This window comes from Pseudophryne corroboree, chromosome 8 (genome assembly GCF_028390025.1).
Source record: "Pseudophryne corroboree isolate aPseCor3 chromosome 8, aPseCor3.hap2, whole genome shotgun sequence".
Lineage (NCBI taxonomy): Eukaryota > Metazoa > Chordata > Amphibia > Anura > Myobatrachidae > Pseudophryne > Pseudophryne corroboree.
Window position 1 is genome coordinate 206,030,363 of NC_086451.1, and position 23,709 is coordinate 206,054,071.

At 40.1% G+C, this 23,709-nt stretch overlaps 1 protein-coding gene and 2 pseudogenes across 1 annotated transcript in view; 1 reads left to right on the top strand and 2 right to left on the bottom strand.

The window, feature by feature from the left end:
* Positions 1–16,623, bottom strand: part of VSIG4 (V-set and immunoglobulin domain containing 4) — a 279,878-nt gene extending 263,255 nt beyond the window's left edge. Inside the window, exon 1 of the mRNA XM_063935615.1 lies at positions 16,542–16,623. Within this exon, the coding sequence (XP_063791685.1) occupies positions 16,542–16,614 (73 nt within the window). The 5' untranslated portion in view covers positions 16,615–16,623. The remainder of the gene's footprint in view (positions 1–16,541) is intronic.
* On the bottom strand, positions 2,545–2,664 carry LOC134950181 (5S ribosomal RNA; annotated as a pseudogene).
* Positions 4,167–4,286, top strand: LOC134952518 (5S ribosomal RNA; annotated as a pseudogene).
* Positions 16,624–23,709: the final 7,086 nt, after the last annotated feature.

Here is a 23,709-nt window from a genome sequence, read left to right on the forward strand (position 1 = left end):
TGAAAAAGGAGAATTCAGAGTATAATAGAAAATAAAGAAGTACATTCAGTACACCCCAAAGAGAAAGAAAAATTGTCAAATTTCAGAGATACCCGAGTACACAATACAAAAATAAGAAAAAGAGACAAGGAGAAAGTTTACAGACATATGACCAAAAGGGGTCAGAAATACAGGGAACATAAAAATAGAGGAATTCCCATTCGAAATAGGTATGAATCCCTTGATCAAACCCCAGCATATGAACAAAGTATGGGGGTCATTCCGAGTTGATCGCTCGCTGACGTTTTTCGCAGCATAGCGATCAGGCTAAAATCCGGCTGTTCTGTGCATGCATATGGGCCACAGGGCGCACGCGCCAAGTAATTTCTCACAAAACTAAGCAATTTTACACAGGGTCGAGCGACGATTTTCAGTTGCTCTGCTGATCGGTGAGTGATTGACAGGAAGTGGGTGTTTCTGGGCGGAAACTGACCGTTTTCCATAAGTGTGCTAAAAAACGCAGGCATGTCAGGCTAAAACACAGGAGTCGCTGGGGAAACGGGGGAGTGGCTGGCCGAATGCAGGGCATGTTTGTGACATCAAAGCAGGAACTAAACGGACTGAGGTGATCGCAATCTAGGAGTAGGTCTGGAGCTACTCAGAAACTGAAGGAAAATATTTTCGAGCAGTTCTGCTAATCTTTCGTTCGCAATTCTGCTAAGCTAAGATACACTCCCAGAGGGCGACGGCCTAGCATTTGCAATGCTGCTAAAAGCAGCTTGCGAGCGATCAACTCGGAATGAGGGCCTATATCAGATAGGAGAAATAGATTCAGGTTCAGAAAATCTGAGACCGATGAAGACCTTGAATCTCCTGGTAACCTTCCTTTTTTAGAGAGGCGCAACCCTTTATCCCGAGAAAACACACTGGGACAGACCAAAAGGCTAAGAGAAAGATATCAAGGGGATCGAGAGGAGGTAGGAGGAAATCCCACAAAAAGCATATGCGTCAGATAAAGGAGGAGGGAACAGGTAAAGCCATATTTAACTTATCCACAAAAAAACTTAGTGAGGATCAATTACACCTTCTGGAAAAAGGTCTAAATTTTGCCCATGTAACTAAACCAAATCTCTTCACCCTTTTCGTTGATTTAAATAAATATGTAAGGACATTAAGTAGAAAAAGATACTTTGCATTAAAAGTAATGAAAAAAAAAAAAATGTCAGGAACACCGATAATCCTAGACAGTGAGGTTCAGGAGGCTCTAAGTATCTTGCAATCTCTGGAGGAAAATTCCAACCAACAAAGGGAGTTTGAAAAAATGTATGATACGAGAAGGGTGAACAGATTTAAAGCAAAATCTGAGTTTTATCCCCTGCAATATAAGGGACCTTATATTGAGGGCTTCTATAATAGTACCCTGGAACAGTTTAGAATAATGTGCGAAAAAGCAGAGAAGAGAACATTTAAAGATAATCTGAGTAGAGGTGAAAGAAAAGCTTTGAAGATACCCTATTCAGACAATGAAATAATTATTAAACCTGCAGATAAGGGCAGTGGGATCATGATTCTAGATGTGGCGTATTATATATGTGAGGCACAAAGCCAACTTGATAATAGGAAATTCTATACCAGGTTGGAACGCAATCCCACCGCCCTATATCAGAAGGAACTTAGAGATCTGCTAGACACAGCCCTATACAATGACGCAATCTCCAAGGAAACCTTTAACTTTTTATATAATTTGCACCCTGTCACACCCACTTTTTACAACTTACCAAAACTTCATAAATCACTTCAGTCACCTCCTGGTCGCCCTATAATTTTTGGTGTTGGGTCACTAACTAACAATTTGTCATCTTTTGTTGATTTTTATTTAGTGTCACGTAGGGAGTCTTAAGTCATAAATTAAAAACACCAAGCATTTTCTGAACTTGATTATATCAATAGAGTGGAAACAAAAGTATACCCTATTAACATGCAACGTAGAAGCATTATATTCAAATATCCCACATGAACTGGGTATTAAGGCAGCTAAACACTATTTAGATAAGACCCAGATATTAGCAATGGGAGAAAAAGAAGGCTCTTGTGTGGGCGCACACCTATGTAATCAAGGAAAATTCATATGTTATCTGAAAGGAAGTAATTAAAACTTCGTTTTTATTGATGAAATTAAAACATAATTACCCATCTAAATGATCCATTGAAAATAAAAACTTTATGAAAGAAATTTTAAAATGTTCTGGTCTTTTTTATTCACGAGAAAGTGATTGGAAAGGTTGTAGACACACAATTGTCTTACCCCCGTTTCCCCTGACCAGTACAGAATGTCTGTATTGATGGGTCCGTGGAGTGGTCACAAGGATAGTAGTAAGTATGTCCCAATAGGACCACTCAAAATTAGAAGATCTGGTCACCTGACGGTAGATACCAGAGTTGGTGACAGATATCACATATATGGAAGAATTAGACTTGAGATTGCAGTAGATAAAGAATTATAGAGAATTTAGTGGTGATACTGCTGTTGGCATCTCATCTCACATAGAAAGGAAAATAATTCCTGCTCTACAACACCAGGTATTCACAGGAAGTCTCCTCTCCAGGTACTAACCAGGCCCAACGCTGTTTGGCTTCCAAGATCGGACGAGATCGGGCATTTATCAGCGTGGTATGATAGTAGAGAATTTATATGATCAGTATACCAGTGAGAGTCCACGGAAAAGAAACAAGAGCAAAGAATTGCTGATTTTTAGCAAAAAAATGGAACATGAGAATCTGTTCTCAGAAGATATATATATTGCATGCTAGCTAAGCAAAAATGCTGACAAATTATTTTATCACGTGTTACTTGAATCCCATTAGGGATGACAATGTGTGGAGCAAATATAAACATTTAGTATATATGAGTCACCATTCATGATATTGTGCCCCTAACACAAAAGGCTGTTTTTAACACAAGAATAGAGCATGAAAATCAATTCACATAGAATAAATATTCCTGATCCAGAATTGTCCACGGAAGATCTTAATGCAACCCGGAAGTGAACAAGCCCGGACGAGTGAAACGCGTCTTCCAATGGGGGGACCATTGATGGAGTGACTCTCTGGCTCCTTCTTCTTCACCTGACGATGCCCTGACACATCCACCCTGACCCCTTTACCTGGTGTTCCGTAAGCCTATATCTGTCTTGTGAATCCCTCACAGACAGCAACTTATCATCTGAGTATAGTCACACTTTAGACACTGTTATTATTTCTTGCATACAATGAAGCAGACCTTCATTGGAAGCCTGTCTGATGTTATAGGCCACGGATTCATCTTACTAAATAGTGGTCACTATATTAATATATCAGTATTTCTTTATTCCAGTATTTAGCAGACATCCTGCATAAGAACGGTTAGAACCCGCAGCTAGGCAGCCTCATTATAAGGAGATGCTAGCACACTGCCACACTATTTTTCAAACCATTCTTTATGTATTACAAACCCTCAAGTGTTATTCCAAAAATTGATGACAATAACATTAAGGTTGTATCTCAAGAATAGCCAGGATAATATGTAAGATATATATATATATATATATATATATATATATATATTTATTCTATGTGACTGGATTTTCATGCTCTATTCTTGTGTTAAAAACAGCCTTTTGTGTTAGGGGCACAATATCATGAATGGTGACTCATATATACTAAATGTTTATATTTGCTCCACACATTGTCATCCCTAATGGGATTCAAGTAACACGTGATAAAATAATTTGTCGGCATTTTTGCTTAGATAGCATGCAATATATATATTTTCTGAGAACAGATTCTCATGTTCCATTTTTTTGCTAAAAAAACTTGCATTTGATGTCAGGAGCACAATAATATAATGGTGACACAGATATTTCTCTTATAACTAATTTTTACATGCAATGCAGTAAATTCTTCATTACAACTGTATAACAATCAGCAATTCTTTGCTCTTGTTTCTTTTCCGTGGACTCTCATCTACGATCCACGGAACACAATACCACGAATTTGGGACTTGCTGGACCGTGCCTAACGTAGAAAGCAGATCCACATGACTCTACCCACTTTACTTATTCACCCACTTTCCTTTCTCAAGAATATTTCCATTCTTTACTTATTTTGTATATAGGTGCACTCTCATTGGTATACTGATCATATAAATTCTCTACTATCACACCACGCTGATAAATGCCCGATCTCGTCCGATCTTGGAAGCCAAAGAGCGTTGGGCCTGGTTAGTACCTGGAGAGGAGACTTCCTGTGAATACCTGGTGTTGTAGAGCAGGAATTATTTTCCTTTCTATGTGAGATGAGATGCCAACCGCCGTATCACCACTAAATTCTCTATAATTCTTTATCTACTTCAATCTCACGTCTAATTCTTCCATATATGTGATATCTGTCACCAACTCTGGTATCTACCGTCAGGTGACCAGATCTTCTAATTTTGAGTGGTCCTATTGGGACATACTTACTACTATCCTTGTGACCACTCCACGGACCCATCAATACAGACATTCTGTACTGGTCAGGGGAAACGGGGGTAAGACAATTGTGTGTCTACAACCTTTCCAATCACTTTCTCGTGAATAAAAAAGACCAGAACATTTTAACATTTCTTTCATAAAGTCTTTATTTTCAATGGATCATTTAGATGGGTAATTATGTATTAATTTCATCAATAAAAACGAAGTTTTAATTACTTCCTTTCAGATAACATATGAATTTTCCTTGATTACATAAGAGTGTGCCCACACAAGAGCCTTCTTTTTCTCCCATTGCTAGTACATGTACTCTCTGGCTTTGTGCACACCACCAACTAGGACAACATTCATAAGAAAAATTGTACTTTTTTTCTTCCCGACTTTTAGGGGTGGAATTGTCCGATTTTGGTTTTTCACATTTATGGTTGTATTACCTTAGACCGGTGCCCGATCGCCCTTTGTCTATACAAAAGATCCAGATATGACAGACTCACTACGTGACTTTATACTAAAATCTATAAAAATTATTTTAGAACACAATTGCTTTTTGTTTGATAATTGCACTTACCTACAAACACAAAGTACCACTATGGGGACGAGGTTTGCTCCAAGCTTGGCGAACCTGTACATGGGTCAATTTGAGGAGGAGCTAGTGTGGGGTTGTGAGTTTGGGGTGAACCTCGTCCTATATGGTAGATTTATAGATGATTTGTTGGGATGGGGATGAACAGTCTATTGATTTATTTATCAGTTATATCAATAATAACAAGTTTGGTTTTAAATTTACGTCTACGTCAAGTAAAAACAATATAAATTTCTTGGATATTGTGCTTTCAGTAGAAGGGAATAAATTGAAACTGAGACATACATAAAGCAAGTTGATCAAAGTTGATACCTTGACTATAGGGGTTCTCATGCAAAAAGTTGGAAGGATAATATTCCAAAAGGGCAGCTCATTAGACTCAAACGGAACTGTTCATTGGAAGAACTTTTTGAGAAGCAGGCTAAATCCATGTTCCAATCATTTTTGGAAGAAGGATGCCCATGGGGTACTATACAAAGTGTTATGAATGAAGTTAGAAATTGAATAGAAGGAATCTTCTGGCCTTGGAACAGAGGAGCAGGAATGGTGAGGAAACAGAAAATATGGATGGTGGGAGATCAGCACTTTTTACAACAAAGTATAGAAGTTGTGCTTACGAGATTAAAAGAATAATTAAGAAAAATTCTGAACTGTTAAAAATGGATGGAGTGCTAAAAGAAGTGGTGGATTTAAATGGTAAAATAATCTTCAGAAAATCTGAAAACTTAAAATCTAAACCAGTATCCAGTAATTTCAAACGAAAAACTGAAAACCCCACAATAGAAAATACATGGCCCGCTATCAGACCCCCAGGGTTTCATAGGTTTGGGAGAACTGCATGCAATACATGTAAACACACAAATAAAAAAGATATCAAATTTACATCGAATCATAGTGGAGAAGCTTTCAAAATCAAGGAGTTTATTAATTGTAGATCCACATATGTTATCTACATTGTGCAGTGTGGCTGTGGAAAGCAATATGTGGGTCGTACTACACGAACACTAAACATCAGATTCATGGAACATTGGCGTAACATCAATAAAGGGATAAGAACATTCTCTTTCCAGCCACACTGCACACTGTATCAACTCCACACCCAATGACATCAGAATCAAAGGAATCGAACAGATAAAGTCTACAAACAGAGGGGGTGATAGGTTCAGCCATCTGTGCCGAAAAAGAGGCATTTTGGATTTATTGATTAAATACGTTTCCAAAAGGACTCAACGACACAGTGGAACTTAATAATATTTAACATCTTTGGGTCCTATATTTAGCAGGTATCAGAGGCCCATTGGGACCACCAAGAAAAATGTTTGTTTATATGTATGTATGTTCTCACCTTCATCATGTGCACATACATTTATGTGTAACATGGTATTCCCAGCTCAGCGTTTATGTCCAGGATGACATCAGAGGTTTATCTGAGCCATCCGGGACAGAACACTGAGGTGAGGCATAAAGATAATTTGTCCATATTGGTCTGTCATTTCTCCTTTCTCAACTTCGTAGTGGAATATGAGGTAATTAGGGGGTATATGTCCATCAATTTACTTTCTCTAGGAATATGATTAGGTAATATTTATAGGGAAATTATATATAACGATTCATAGAAACTGAAGTTGGAGCTAAACAAAACCAACAAAGTGTGTGCAAAGAAGAATCAATATCAAAAAATGAAATTAGAATAAAATTATATAAAATATAACAGAAAGATTGTCTTATTCTAGAACTGGATTGGAGTCTATTAATATTAACAAATGAATATACATATTGGGACCATAACTGTTATGTGGAATTATGTCTTAATTTAGAATTAGATTGGAGTCTATTAAAATGAATAAATGAAGATGTACAGTATATTGGAAACATTACTGTCATTTAGAATTATGTACGTATATATGTCTTAAGGTGGCATAGACATAATAGCAATATAGCTAAATGCTATAAACTAATATATGTGTGAAAATACCCAGGTAGAAAATAGATAATTAATAGATGGAAGTAAATGTGTATATATAAAATAATTAATTGATGTTTTGTGATGGGCGGTCCCGTTTATTATAAATAATGAAAGAAACAAGTTGATACGGTTTATGCAGAAGTTATTTGCAATGTTTAAATAGATCCAAACAGCAGAGTAAATATAAAGTGTATTCAATCATGGACCAAATATATAAGCATTTCTGTACCACATTGATCTGCACTGATTCAAAGGTGCCGGCCACACGTATCATCTGAAAGACAGAGCCGAATGACCAATGAGGATATACATCATATAATAGGATCTAAAACGAGGCATGAGATGCAACTGATGTGCGCATGCGCACACTGTGAAATTTAAAATAAAAGGAGCTTTGGGATGCTCAGGACATTTATCACTTATCAACTGAGGAAGCTGCCGACAGTACATAGGGGTGGAGAAACGCGTTTTTATTGAGTGGTGTCAGAAGACCCATACATCTATTCAGTCCTCCATTGCCTGACGTGGAACTGGACATGAACCTCCGGATATGGCTCAACTAAAAGGAATTAGCTACCAGAGCCGAGAGCTCCACTAACCAGCAGCACCTGATCCACAGATGGTGAGAGGGGTAAAGTTGTACTAAAGTTCAAACAGCATGGCCATGTCTGTAAATAAGCACTGAATGTGCTATTAACTTTATTCTGTTTTGCAATAGAGGATACCAGCATATAAGTGTTAAATACACTGTGTAATTGAAAAAAAAAAAAACTCTGCTATAAAGTCCGGTCTTAATTACAGACCTCAGCTTGTTACTACTGAAAGTGTCAAAGCTTTGAATCTAAAAAGGGAGAAAACTGGGGACTTTATAATGAACGACAAGACTGCAGCAGTATAGATATAATAGTACTATTGTAAACTGAATAAATGAAAAAATGTGGATACTATAATATCAGTTTTTAAATGTATATATAATTGGATGTGACCACGTAGTAAAAAGCATTATTGTTGCAGAGTTGAAGGGAACTGTAAACCTTTCTATTCCACAGAGACTAAAATAGACACACAAAATTAACATACAAAGTAACATCTAAATGGAAACAGTATATGTGAAGTAGAAGAGTGATTTTTTTATGGTCTATGTAGGAAAATGTATTACATTTTTAAATTGTTTTGCTGATATGACGTTTTAAGTCTGACTAGACAATATAGTGTTATAAAATAAATAAAAATAATTTAATATACATATACAGGTTGTCAGCGCTTTCAATTTTTATCTCTGTTTCTTGTTTTAAAAGGGTTGAGTAAGCCCTAGTTATGTGAAAGCTGCGACAAATCTGTCATTTAACACTGGGTATTTAGCTTGCGCCGGGGAACTTGTAGTTCTTTTTTTTCTGGTCTTGTTTCAGAATAGTTCCTTTTAAGGTTAGACATTAAAGTAAATTGTAAAAATGATTATTGTTAAAAAGGTATAATACTTATGAATCCTGCCCCAGTTGGGTGAATATAGGAGCTATCCATTGTTAATTGTTATTTTTTTTTTGAATGTCAGCATTCAAATTATTTTAGACAATAACTGATTGTGCTTTCCTGTTACAATTCTTCCAGTACAATAGCTATGAAAACATATTCAAAAAGTACTAGTGTAGTATATAAACAGGAAGTAGTTTTAATGGCAAATATGAAAACGTCTGGTTACTTGTCACAATTTTTCTGCCAATATGTTGCCACATCACAATCAGGTAAGTACTGTACCTTACTTTAATGCAATATTATTTATGCCCCCACTTTTTTCTTTCTAAAAGTTTGAGTTTTTGGTTGATCTACCTCCACTTTAAAAAAAAAAAAAAAAAGCAAGCAAATAACAATATGCATTGTTTCCATTAAAATAGATTAGGTGATAACATATATTTTCTCTTTACATCTAAATACTTCATTAGCAATCTGTCCAAGCATGAAAAAGCTATGTTTTCCGGGGCTTGATAAAATGGCCATTTTTGCAATGTTTATAGCAAGAGACGGGGACTGCTTTTGTGGCCAAAAACAGAGAATCCACAACAGATATCTCTGATAACCTCATAATTATTGCCCCCATGCAGGGGCATTGACAGAACTTTGTGGGCCCCATAGCAACATTTTGAAGGGGCCCCTGTCCCAGTGCTACTAGAGAGACATCTCTCCACAGCAGTTGTTAATTTCATGCCTCATAATAGTGACCTAGCTCATTTTCTGATCCATAGTAGAGCCTTAGTCAATGTTATGCCCCATAGTAGTGCCTTAGTTAATTTTATGCACTATAATCGTGCCCTAGTTTATTTTATGAACCATAGTAGTGCCTTAGTTCCGGTTATGTCACATTGGAGGGTCCAGTACCCATTATGCAAAACAGTACCCCCAATTCACATTATGACATACAGTGCCCTAGTTCATATTGTGCCACATTACAGTGCCGTACTGTAGTTCATATTATGTTACATTCTAATGCCCTCCAGTTCATTTTATACCACATCAGAGTGAGCAAGTTCCAGGGGCATACCTATATACTGAATACTGCAGGCCCCAAGACAAAAATTTGTAAGGGTCCCTAGGTACATCCTACTGTAAATGTGAAAAATGTATATAACACATGAAACTGACAGGGAAGGTGGGCCCCTCTCATCTCTGGGCCCCATAGCAGCTGCACCTATGGTAGCTATGCCCTGCCTGGCAGGATACTTGACAGCAGCTAATTGACCCCCCCCCCCCCCCAGGGATATTCAATTGTCCTCAAGGTGCGACTGCCAACAGCTCTGTTCTGAGAATTATTTTCACCCACTTCCCCAGCACCTTCCCTGCAGCCAGCGTGGTGGCCAGCTGGATTGCACTTAGAGTCTGCGCAGGCACAGGCTTTAACTTTATCAATTAGACAGATTTTACTGCTGATAGCCCAACACTGCACTGCGGTGCAGTAAGCATGACAGCTGTCAATGTCTGCTGGTGTATCACTGCGGATCAGCAATGAAGACCAAATCTGTGGAAGATGAGGCGGGGGCTCTCAGAGAGGGGAGCCAGAGGGTGCTTACCCTCTGTGTTCCCCATTAATCTGACCCTGGTTGTATTAGCCACTGTACGTCATTTTACTTTATGTCTAGAACATTGGCACCCAGTATAGTACTGTGAGCATATAAAAATCCATGTGATTGTAATATTTCATACTTTTGTAACAAAGTATTATTGTGAAGCATAAAGTAGGTATTATCATAAAATGTTACACATCTGTGAAGATCTAGATAATTTGCATTTGCAGAATAGTCAGTAAGGGAATATTTAGTAGAAAGTGTCACCTAGGTATATGTTATATTGCATTAGTGAATCCTGTATTTAATGTGATTTAAGAAATGCTAGGCGTCTTTCCCTTTATTTGAAGTGACCCATTCTAGTCTTTATTAGGGGTCACTAGAAATAAATTCAGAAATCATTTTTGTACACATTCTGACATGCCATTAGTCTGTTTCTGAGGACGGAGGTATGATTCTTTGCCCTTCTGCTATTGTGTGAGGGATGGAAGAAGTGCTGCTGAAGAGTTCTGGAGAAAGAGCAGATTGCTGACAACACCCCACAACCAGGTAACATAGGGCCTATGATAATACAACACACTTTGGGGGTAATTCAGACTTGATCTCTTGGGTGCGTTTTTTGCATCCCTGCGATCAGGTAGTCACCGCCTACACGCCTACAGGGGGAGGGTATTGTGTGTGTGCAGGTGTGCACACACACATATATAGCAGAACTGCACAGTTTGTGCAGTTTCTGCTCACCCGAGGTCTTACTCAATCGCTGCGATGATTGGGGCTGGAGCTGATGTCAGAAATCCTCCCACAAAACGCCAGGTCCCTCTGCGTTTTTCCGGACACTCCCTTGAAACGGTCAGTTGCCACCCACAAATGGCCTCTTCCTGTCAATCTCCTTGCGATTCGTAATTTCGTAGTTTTTACACCATCCTGTCGCTGACCGGCGATTCCCATTGCTGCAGTCCATCACGCCTGTGCACTGCAGTGCATACGTATGCGCAGTTCAGACTTGATCGCAGCCTGTGAGAAAATGCACAGCAGCAGTCAGGTCTGAATCAGCCCCTTTAACATCTACTACTGTATATATTTATTTAGGGTACCTAAAAGATACTTGTTGATGCTTGCTGATTGGATTTGCAGTTAATTTTGAATGTCTCAATTTTCCAAACTGTGGTATTTGCCAAATTTTTGCCAATAAAGATTAATTTAATAGGTTGCCAATTGGAATTCTCTGAAATTCAGCCACATCATTGATTTAACCACTGACAACAGAAAAAGTATGCCTAGTATTATCAAGTATGTGTGGGCTGCAGCTGCTATGCCTGTTGTTAGTATTTCACCAAATTATCTTACTTCTGCTTTCTGCCACCAGTTCTGCTCTGTTACATGATGTCCTACACTGCAAGATTGTTATCACTGATTGAATCCTGCCATTTAGTAGAAGTGCGTTCTTTTTTTAAATCATTACATTTTTATTGAGTAAATACATAAAATTTATATAGGGGTACAGAAAAAATAATAAGAGTCAATAGGGGAGAGGGGACAAAAACAAAAAAAGGTAAGGAAGACAGGTCATCTGGAGGCATCAAATATTCAGTAAATCACAGTTTACAAAATACATATATCAGGGGGATGTAGTCACCATCCTGGCAGTCATGATCCCGGCGGTCAGCTTACTGATGCCGAGATCCTGGCTGCCAGAATGTCAGCAGGGGGCTGAGGACTAGTCTCACTCGTGGGTGTCCACGACACCCATAGAGTGGGTATAAAACCTGTGGCAAGTGCAGCGAACCTACTGAGCCTGCAGCGTGGCACGCGCAGCGTGGCAAGTGCAGCAAACCCAGAAGGTATACTGACCACCAGGATACTGCCTGCCGGTCACCCATATCCAACGCATATCAGGCATATGATTCCACCATTGGGGGTTTATTCAAATTGAAAGAGGAGGAAGGCCTGTTATGCAGGGGGGCACCCTTACCCTTTGTGACATAAAGATGCCATGGGAGCCATTTCACAATATGAGAGGAAGGGGATGTAGAGAAGGGAACATCCCTGGTCTCCATCTCAAAATGTAATTGGGTCTCGGAAATAACTTTCACAATAGATGGGAAGATGGTGGGGGGAGAGTTACAGTCTAGCCCTGGCTGATATTAAAATATGGCCCAGGACAAAGCGAGCAGATTTAGGAACACTAGAGGGTAGAGAGGTACCAATGGAGGTGAACTAGAGAAGGATCCGGGTTTAATACAGTAGGCATAAGCGCCAGCAGAGTTTAAAGGTCATAGGCCATATCTTATGTAGCTTAGAGGAGGACAAGTACAATCTATTCAAAAGTTTGACATGCATTTTATATGATTAGTACATTTTGATTATTAAAGGAAGGATAAATGGATGGATTGCCATTGTTTAGAGCGTGAAAGTGCGCTGAAGATTAGTTTCATAGTTAAGCTGGATAATGGACTTATCTATCACTTGTGGGGTATACAATAAGCAGTACCAGTAGGAGATGGTACCATGGGATGATGGTCTAGTCAATCTATTTAGAACTCGGACCGGAGGAATCCGAAATACTGTGGAACAAGCACACGGCCGAATCACATTATCATGACCACCAGCTAATAGCCAGAGAAACCGCTTCGGAGCCCCATATACAGCAGTGTTCACTAAACTGTCATTATAGACACACGTCTAGTAGCCCCCAGGTTCATTTTGACAGTAAGCTGCTCCACTGTAACATGTCAGTCAGCCAGGGGCGTTTTAAGAGAGGAGGAGGCCCGTGTTCAGCCTCCTCCATTCGGGCCCCCTCCTCTCTGCCCAGAGCACTGTAGAGTCTGAGCACTAGAGGGCTCAGACTCTACTGCGCATGCACAGTTCTCCCGGAAAATAGTGTGGCGGACATTTTCCCTGAGATTTCTCAACTGCTCATGCGCAGAACTCTGTGAAAATGGCTGCTGAGCTATTTTCACTGTGTTCTAATAGTGCTGCGGATGCAAGCGCTGGACTTCGGAGGGGTGAGTATTTTAAAAATGGGGCCCGTGTGCACCGCACACACTGCACCCATTATAGAAACGCCAGTGCGGTCAGCCCTCACGCACCTTCGTAGCCGACATTCATCTCTCACATCAATGGCATGTGCTGCTTCGCAGTTTCCATGTCACCATTTGCAATGGTGCCATTTGACCAGTCACACTACACCTTCACCACAGCAGCATGTGAATCATTCACAAACTGCGTGCTTTAGAAATACTGCCACCCTTAGCCTGAAAGCTGATAATCATCCCTTTTTACAACTCGGATGAATCGTCACTTTTACCCATGACAGCAACGAGTGATATGTTTGCAGATGGCTTATTGCACAATTTAAATACCCACCAAGCCAGCGCATGACACATGACGTACTTCATGGGCTACGCGCTGCCATCATCAAATGTGGGAAGTGGTCATAAGAAAGTGACTGGACCATTTATATGCAACCCAATGTTTAAGATGCAGGTAATCAGGGGTTAAAGTGGGGGGAATGAGTTCCACCACCTGTAATGGTAGAGGGAAATACAGTAGTTCCACCGCCTCCATTTCTCTGCACAGTAATTCAATAGATGATGCAGGCGGTGCTAGTGTTTCTGATGAGCTGCAGCCACCTCCACCTTCCTCAGGTCCTGGTGGATCCATGGTCCTCCTCCATTTACAGCCCACCCTTCCTGGTACTCACACACGCTGTGTCTGTTGGTGAGCATTCATCCCCTCCTCAGGGCCCAGTGGCTTCCTTTTCCATGAAGAGGAGCCATGAAAAAAGCAGGCTCTGTGCATCTTGAAGACAAGATGAGAGAGAGCTGGAGTGACAAGAGAGGTGGGGAGGCTGCTGTAGGGACACAGGCGGTGAGCTGCTAGAGTGACAGAGGCAGAGATGTCTATAAGGGGCATGCTGAGACATTGTGCATAAGCTGCACTCCTATGGTCAGTATGTGTAAGGGGGACTTCTATTGTGGGCACTGTGTCTAAGGGGCGCTACTACTGTGGGAATTGTGTATATGGGGCACTACTGTGGGCATTGTATATAAGGGGCACTACTGTGTGGCATAACATGTATAGAGGGTACCATTGTGTAGTGCAACGTGAATAAAGGGCACTACTGAGGGATGTAACATGAATAAGGGGCAATACTATGTGGTGTAATATGAATCAGGGGCACTACATGCGGTGTAATATGAATAAGATTGTGCAACTGTGGTGTGCAATTTGAATTGGGGGTACTATTATGTTGCCATGCTGCTTCTTTGTGGGAGCAATGTCCCTTTATACAGTATGGGAAGTAGGGCACTAATTTATTGTTTGGGGGGGGGAGGGGTGCCAAAAACACCAGCACTGGCCCTGGCTCCACTTAATGTGATGGGGAGGTGGTAGGGAAAATTAGTTACACCGCCTCTCCAGGACCACTTAAAGCCCTGCAGGTAATAGAACAATATTAGAGGACCTAAGTTAAATTTAGCTCGAAGGTCATTAAAGGGTAACATGGAGTACGGGGAAAGAAAGTCTGCAAGGGACTAGGTGAATCCAATAGGAGATATGGAGATAAGGTAGGGATTTGTCTAATGCTAGTAAGGTAACATAACTGGTTGGAAGAGTGAATTCAAAATGAGTCTCGTGCTTCAGATACCAGATCTTGAAGTAATTGAGAACAGCTCTGGGGAAGCAGAAGTACAGTATGTCCTTTAGCAGTTTCCTCCATTGCCATAGCATAGGGCTCCGCAAATAATTTTTGATAACTACTACTTTTAATAGCTGTGAAGGGTGATGTGAGAGGGGATGTAGTCAACATGTTGAGATACGTTCATAATGTTGACAGCTAAAATGTTGACATTATAATCTAGAAATGTTCAAAATGTCGATACTATGAATGTCAACAGGAAGAATGTCGACACATGAAATTAGGGTTAGGCTATAATAGGGTTAGGCTGCAATCAGAGCTGTCTTAACAGCATTGTAGACCATGGGCAAAGCTTTACACTGGGGCCCCTAAGCACCCATTCCCAGGAAACAATTTTAAAACATTATAACATTCCCCTCCTGTGGTCCTATGCTGTCTCTCCACATGCTTCCATACTCTGATTGGTGGATAGCTCCAGCCATTCACAAATCAGCATGCTGACAGCTATTCACTGTCTGGCTGCAGGCTTGGAAGCAGGCAGAGAATGCTACCTCGCCGCACTCATTGTGTGACCACCACCAACCTCTGCTTGAAGCGATATTAAGATGGCCTTGGCTGCAATTAAGGTTAGGGATAGACTGTAATCAAGATTAGGCTAAAATATGTCAGCAGTCACAATGTCGGCATATTGAACAGACTGACATTTTATTAGTGTCAGTCTATAAATGTTGACATTCTAAACGTCGACATTTTGACCATGTAGACATTATGGGATTGAGAAAATGAATGTCGACAATCTGAATGTCAACATTACAAACCACACTCATAATAGAAGCAGCAATCCATGTAATTACAGTCACCTCACTTCTCTGAAGCAGGGAAAAAGGATGACCCTACCCAATAGTGTAGCTTTAAGTTTTGCAGTGCCCTAATAACACCTTATCTACTGGAGTCCAGAACGCTTAATAGACAGACATTCCTATCCATAAGCAGGCCTGTATTATCTATAATGCTGACTAGGCTGAAGCCTTGGGGCCTGGAGAGACTAGGAGCCCATGAAATATTTTTGATCAGGCACTGTTACCTGCACTTTACATGCTGTGCCCTAGCCAGGCACACTCATAGTCATCTGAGGTATGTTTTGAGACAATACCAGGAGAGGCGAAGGGGGGAGACAGAAGACCAATGGCATACTAATGCTATTTTAAAAGAGTAAAAAAAAAGGAAGAATGATTGTGCTGTGAGAAAGAGGTCAGCAGACTTTATGTCAACTGGGTATCGGAGTCCGTTTGAATACCGAAAGTGTAAATGGTGACATTAGCTCTACTTTCTAAACTGTCAGCTGTATTGGGGTGATGATTGAAGTGCCAGAGGGGGCCCGAAAAACATGAAAGCCTAGGGGCCCGGCCATGGGTTAACACAACCCTGTCCACAAGCTGCTGAATTTCTTTTCTTCATGGCACCAGAGGAAATTAGCAACAGCTAAAGACATGATTAGTACTTCAAAGTAAACTGTCCTGGACCCATAAATATTTACAGAATACTGTGCAAGACATATGTTTCTGATTTGAATATTTACAGTCCTGGGCAAGAAAAGAAATAGTTATCCAATGAAGTGCAATCCCATTGTGATTTGTTATTTAAAAAATACGGCTATACATTGTAGACTTTAGTGAATGACTTTAGATACCTTATATCCACCTTGGACAATTTGTTTTTAAAGCAAACAAAAAAACAATTGCAGGAAATTATTTACTGAAGACTTAAAGCTATTTTATGGACATATATCGAAAACATGTTTGTGACTTACCACTTCTGCTTCCCAAGATCATTCCAAACATACACAGCCATTTAATTTGTGTCATTATCCAGTGAGCAGTCATACTATAGCCCAGTCAGATGTTGAAATGAGAAAATTTACTAGAACGTTTCCTTCTCTTCTCTGTATCATATGAATGTCCTCATGATGTGATTTCCTTCCCTTTTCACATTCCTTGCTCTAGATAGCAGAAAAAAAAAATTATATACATTTAAAGGGTATTTCAAAATATGGGATCAGCCCATGATACTTCTGACCTTTGGTGTCATCAGGATGAAATATATTTCACTTTTGTTCCCCCCTATTTACAACATAAGTGAGTACTTAATAATGACATTTGTTTTAGTACATAGTTTTAAAATTTCATTACAAATCTCTTAAGCTTTACAACATATATTAGATGTTTTAATATGATAAAAAAATTCTCAGATTTTATATTGTTCTCTTTTTTGGGGGGATTTTAACTAAGTATTTGTGACCTGTAACCATGGTAAACAAGGACCATAGAAATAGAAATACACCTTAACTAATCGGATTAACCCCAGTCTTGAAGTGCTCAATGAAGAATATATAAGCCGGGATGTAATGGGAGAAGATAATGCCGCCCGGGAAATTAACGCACCACATCATTCATTACAAATGTGTGTCTATTTTCTGGAACTCGGGCAATGTAATGGCATGTGACTATTTCCTGTCTTCAGCATCTGGATCTGAGGTGTCCCTCTATTTAACTAGAAAACATCTGATATTTACGGACCAACTGGAATGCGTTTTTTAAGTGTAGGAGGTCCACAGTGTGAGAGAAAGTCACCCATTGGCCCTCAAAAGTCACATGATTGTAGCATCACACACCCTTTATTAACCTCATATCCTCCATTTTGTCCTTTAAAAGGTTGTAGGCGTTTTGGAGAAGAGCAGGTGGTTTAAGAGTGAGGAGGCAGCAATGATTGGCATTTTCTGAGTAGGCATGGCATCCAGGCAAGTGGGTAGAGAGAGGAGGAGGAGGCTGGTAGAGGAGGAGGAGCTGCAGGAGACTGCTGTGGAGGATACTGAGGAGGATGAAGAGGCTGTGACAACAGCACATGGCAAGACCGGGGCTGTGCGCAGTGCAAGGTATTAATTTGAGGAGAACTGCGCTCTAGTTCATGCCATACTGCAGATGTACCCACGCCTGCTGGGGGAACAGGCATACAGGACTCCTGCATCCCAGAAGATAGTCATGTGGTGTTCGATCAAGGATGCAGTCAATGCTGTCAGCTCTTTCTTCACAAGAATGTGAAGAAGAGATATGGAGACATCAAAGGGTCCTGAAGGCCAAAATGGCTGAAGAGCCCCACCAGAGTCTCAGGACAGGAGGAGGAAAATCCCCACCGGTCCATTACATAGTCTTCAAGGAGAAGTTCAAACAAATCATCCCTCCAGAGGTCCTCCCAGTATTGAATATAGTGGACACAGACCACCCAGCATACCCACCTAGTCCTGGTAAGTAATGGAACTGTTGCTTATCATAGGAATAACTTTCACACTTGATTAAATATTTATTTCCCTCCACAGCTGCTGTACGTCAGTGTAGAGCTCAGCTGAAAAGGTGGCAGCAAGAGATGGACACAGTGGAGGCTGGTAAGTGTCTTTAAAACACACACACACACACACACACACACACACACACACACACACACACACATTACACTCATTACACAGTTCTGCACCATATGTAAAGAAAGTAGATACCCACTTACCTTTCTTTAAAATACAATTGCGGTATATTAAGGCATGCAACCATAACATAAATCAAGGTGGACACAACCACATCAGGGCTTAAGAGACTGCATCCTATCTTTTTTTTTTTTTTTATTCTTTTTTATTGATTTTTCAAAAGAAATTGCTTATAACCACACCAATATTTCAATATATATAAACATTTCAGTATGCATGAATAAGTTAATAATAATAAAAGGCAAACATTCACACGAGACAGACACAAAAGGTAGGACAGAAGGAGGATTAGGGATGAGAAGAGATGTGTAGAGGAGAAAAAAGGAATGCTAAGGTTCAGTAACATGTCTAAATATCTCCAGACATTTGTTGTAATCATATAATGAGGCAGTAGGATATACCAGTCTTAGGTCAATATTTATGATAAAGCTACATCTAATCAGCAGTAAGGCAAAAAAGACATTGGGCATAATAAAGTAAACACGTTTGTAGTACAGTGGAGGTTTCAGTGGAATAAAGTAGTGTCATACCATTAAGAAATATAATTTAAGGCAATAACTCTAGACCAGTCTTTAGAACCTAAATAGTTTGCAATCAGAGCACGAGAGTCAGAGTCCAAAGAGGTGATGTAGAAGTCCCATTTGTTGTGGAAGGATTTAGCCGAGACATCTTCATTCAACAGAAGCGACCTAGCTTCAAAATAAACCACTTGTAAGAATTTAGTTTTAAGTTCCTGGATAGAAGGAGCCGATTTTGAAATCCAGTGGATTAGAATCAGTTTCTTTGATAGCGTGAGAACTGTAACCAGAAAGGGGGCTATAACATAAGAGTATTGTCCCAAGGACCAATTATCAAAATGTACAAGTAAGCATGCAGCAGGGTCTAGTGACAATCTCAGACCCAAGACAGAGTTAAAAAAAAAACAATATTTTTTTCCAGAATCTACAAACCTTGGAACAAGTCCAGGTACAATGAATAAAATTAGCATTAACCATACCACATTTCACACATTCACCAGTTGTATCTGCAGTCATGTATTTCCGCTGGGCTGGGGCAATATAAGCTCTGTGTAGAAACCGGAAATTAACTTCTTGAAGGTATGCTGACCTTAAGACTTTATAACTCTTGGTATAGAACTTTAGACATTTACCAGTTTGATCTGGTAGGAGAGGAATATCTGTTTTCCAATTATTTAAAAAGGAAGGGGAGTAAATAGGGGTAGATACTCTTGTATCAATTAATGGGAGATATAGATGCTTCACTCTGTACGGCTGCAGTGTGATTTTCTGTAAAGACACCAGTAAAATATCATTTGTTGGAGATGTTGGTAGGGTAATTGGGAGGGATTGCACATAGTGTCTAAGTTGTAAATAAAAATAAAAATGACTATTCGGGAGGGCATATGTCTGTTGTAAGTCTTGGAAAGACATAACAGAACCACCAGGATCAAAAACCATGGGGGTAATTCCAAGTTGATCGCAGCAGGATTTTTGATAGCAATTGGGCAAAACCATGTGCACTGCAGGGGAGGCAGATATAACATGTGCAGAAAGAGTTAGATTTGGGTGGGTTATTTTATTTCTGTGCAGGGTAAATACTGGCTGCTTTATTTTTACACTGCAAATTAGATTGCAGATTGAACACACCCCACCCAAATCTAACTCTCTCTGCACATGTTATATCTGCCTCCCCTGCAGTGCACATGGTTTTGCCCAATTGCTAACAAAAATCCTGCTGCGATCAACTTGGAATTACCCACCTTGTTCACAAGAAGCAGTCCTTTTGTCTTCCAGTAATGGGTGGAACGGTTGTAAATTGATGGAGAGAATGCTGGGTTGCCCCAGATAGGGAGATATGGAGAGTATCGGAAATCTCTTTTTAATTTTTTGTTTAGGATAATCCAACTGAAGTAGGTGTCATGAAATAGAATATTAGAGAAAATAGAATGAGGGATATCGGTAGATTTCAGATGTAACATAGCTGCTGGAGAGTATGGCGAAAAGACGGCTCTATCAAGGGAATTATCCGTATATGTTGAGTTATCTAGTAACCAGTCACTGGCATATCTAAAGAACACTGCCTGAGTATATGCTTTAAAATCCGGGACACCGAGGCCTCCCTGGGCTTTTGGTAAGGCCAGCTTAGGGTATGCAATCCTGGGACGTTTCCCTCCCCATAGGAAGGAAGAAATAGAGGATTTCACTAATAAAATATCACGATTGGACAAGGCCTGAGGCAACATTTGGATTAAATAAAATAGTTTAGGAAATATAATCGTTTTGACTGCAGCCACCCTCCCCAATAGAGAGAGAGGTAATGAATGCCACAAGGACATGAGAGAAGAGATTTTCTGGATGAGAGGAGAAAAATTTGCCCTGTATAATTTGTCAGTTCTATTGGTAATCTGTGTTCCCAGATATTTGATTTGGGTATTGGAAATTTTATAGTTGGAAAAAAGCGGGGATTTGGAGAGATCAGTAGTATAAGAGCCAAGTGGTAGTATTTCGGATTTGTCAATATTTATCTTGTATCCTGAGTTTTGACTAAAGGTATGTATCAGTTTCATGATAGCTGGGAGGGAGTGTTGGGGGTCAGTAATGTAGAGTAGCATATCATCAGCGAATAAAGATACTTTCAATTCATAGGAAGATATCTGAATACCCTTGAATCACGGAGTGCCATTGCAAGCGGTTCTGTCGCAATCGCAAACAGTAGTGGAGAGAGAGGGCATCCCTGCCTCATGCCTTTAAAAATAGGGAAAGAGTCTGAAATATGACCATTACATAAAATTTGTGATTTAGCGTTAGAGTATAAAGATTGAATATAATGGACAAATGTAACAGGAATGCCAAAGCGGACCATAGACTTATAGAGATGGGGCCAGAGGATAAGGTTGAAGGCCTTTTCTGCATCTAAAGAGGCTATTATCCCAGAGGGGAGAGTGCCAGTGTGGTCCTGAAGGTGTTGCAAACAATAGTGGAGAGAGAGGGCAGTAGTGGAGAGAGAGGGCATCCCTGCCTCATGCCTTTAAAAATAGGGAAAGAGTCTGAAATATGACCATTACATAAAATTTGTGATTTAGCGTTAGAGTATAAAGATTGAATATAATGGACAAATGTAACAGGAATGCCAAAGCGGACCATAGACTTATAGAGATGGGGCCAGAGGATAAGGTTGAAGGCCTTTTCTGCGCCTAAAGAGGCTATTATCCCCAAGGGGAGAGTGCCAGTGTGGTCCTGAAGGTGTTGTATGGCTGCCAACACCTTCCTAACATTCAGAACAGAGTGCCTATCTTGGATAAAGCCGGTTTGATCCGGGTGAATAATCCGTGGTAGAGTGCCCTTGAGTCTATTCACTAACAATTTGGCTAAAATTTTGTAATCTGAGTTCAACAGAGAAATAGGCCTGTAAGAACCAGGCATGGTGAGATCACGGTTTGGTTTAGGAAGAAGTTTAATATAGGCAGCATTAAAATACAAGGGAGCAGTACCAGAACTCAGAATATAGTTAAACATAAGTACCAGATGTGCTAGTATGTCAGAATGTAGGAACTTATAAAAACTACCACTATAGCCATCCGGCCCTGGGGCTTTACCTGGTTTCAGGGTCTTGATAATTTGTGACACCTCTTCCGAAGTGACAGGGCATACCAGGGATTCTCGCATCTCATCCGTAAGTGACGGATAGGATAAATGGGGCCACAGGGAGTCATAAAATGAGTCCACTGGTTCCATAGAGGTAGGTGAGGTGGGGAGGGGGGCGGAGTATAGATTGGTATAGAAACCTTCCATAATCTCAAGTAATTGTTTGTTAGATGAAGTCAGCGTACCATCAGCTTTTCTAAGTGGGTGTACTGTGGTTGGGGTTCTAGAACCTTTCAAAATATTAGTGAGGAGTTTCCCAGATTTGTTCCCAAACCTATGGTAGCGGTAGTCCATTCTATAAAGGTATTTATTGCCCCTCCTATCCAGAAATTCATTGTAGTGAGTTTTGGCAGTAATGTAGGCATGTCTATTATTGGGGTTGGATCACGATGATAATCTGCATATGTAGAAGATAGTGTTTGTTGTTGGAAAATATAAGAAGCCGCATAGGCCTTGTCCAATTTAGCAGTGTAAGATATGATGTTACCCCACAAGACAGATTTAGCCGTCTGCCAGAATAATGGGGGGTTGTGAGAGGAGCATTCCTGATTATTGGAATTGAAATCTTTCCAGTTGTCAAGAAGCATCTGTTTAAATTCAGGGGAGGAAAGGAGATGAGAGGGGAATTTCCATGAGGAATTATTAGATTTCTCATCGTTAATTCTATGGTCAAACCTTTGCAAGGCGTGATCCAAGATCAATATAGGCTCAATTTCCACTGCAGACGTTCTTGTGAACAAGGTTTGCGATATTAGCTGGTAGTCTATTCTGGAAAATGTATTGTAGGCAGCGGACAAACATGTGTATTCCTTAACTGTAGGATTAGAAACTCTCCAGACGTCAACCAGAGAAAGTTGTGCTGCAATTTGGGGAATACCCAACCCAGGCAGGGTAGTAGCGCGTCTAGAAGTAGTCGATCTATCAAGATATACATCAGATATAAGATTGAAGTCTCTACAGAGCACAAGAGAATTATCTAAATATGGGGTCAGTTTTGCAATAAGGGAGTGAAAAAAAAGCTTTACAATAAACTGTAGGAGCATATACACTGCATATCGTGAATAATTGTGAGTATAGAGAAATGTGTGCGATAACATATCGTCCTGCAGGGTCTGAGAAGGTGTGAATTAGCTCATAAGGAATCGAGCGTTTAATTAAAATAGCCACACCTCGTGATTTGGAGGTATAAGAGGCAAACGCAAGGAGTTTCCAGCCACGCATCTGCAATTTCTGCATTTCAGTAGGTATTAAATGGGCTTCCTGAATGCAAACTAAATCTATTTTCAATGAATTAAGATAGACTAGAGTTTTCCTGCGTTTCGCAGGTGAATTAAAACCTCCAATATTTGTAGATCCTATACGAATTTCAGCCATGCATAACTCAGTATTACACAAGCCCCATCTGAGCCCGGGAATGAACTGGTCTGTACATCTATACTAAACCAATATAACATGAGGATGGACTCATAACAGTAAGCGTATTAGGCATATGAGAATTAAACCTTGTAAAATAATATGAAGCAAAACGACAGAGTGACTATCTATTAACGTGAATCATGGATCAGAAATATCTGCAGTGGCGCCCGTGGCCATGTTATTAAGAAAATCAGCAGCGTCATCTGGGGTGAGAAAATCATAATGTCTGTCATTATCAAACAGGCGTAGCTTGGCAGGGTATATCATGGTAAACTTTTGTTTGTTTGCAACAAGCCGGGTGCAAATAGGCGAGAAAGCTTTCCTGGCTTTAGTTAGCTCGGAGGAAAAGTCCTGAAAAATCCTCAGTTTCTTGCCTTCCCAAT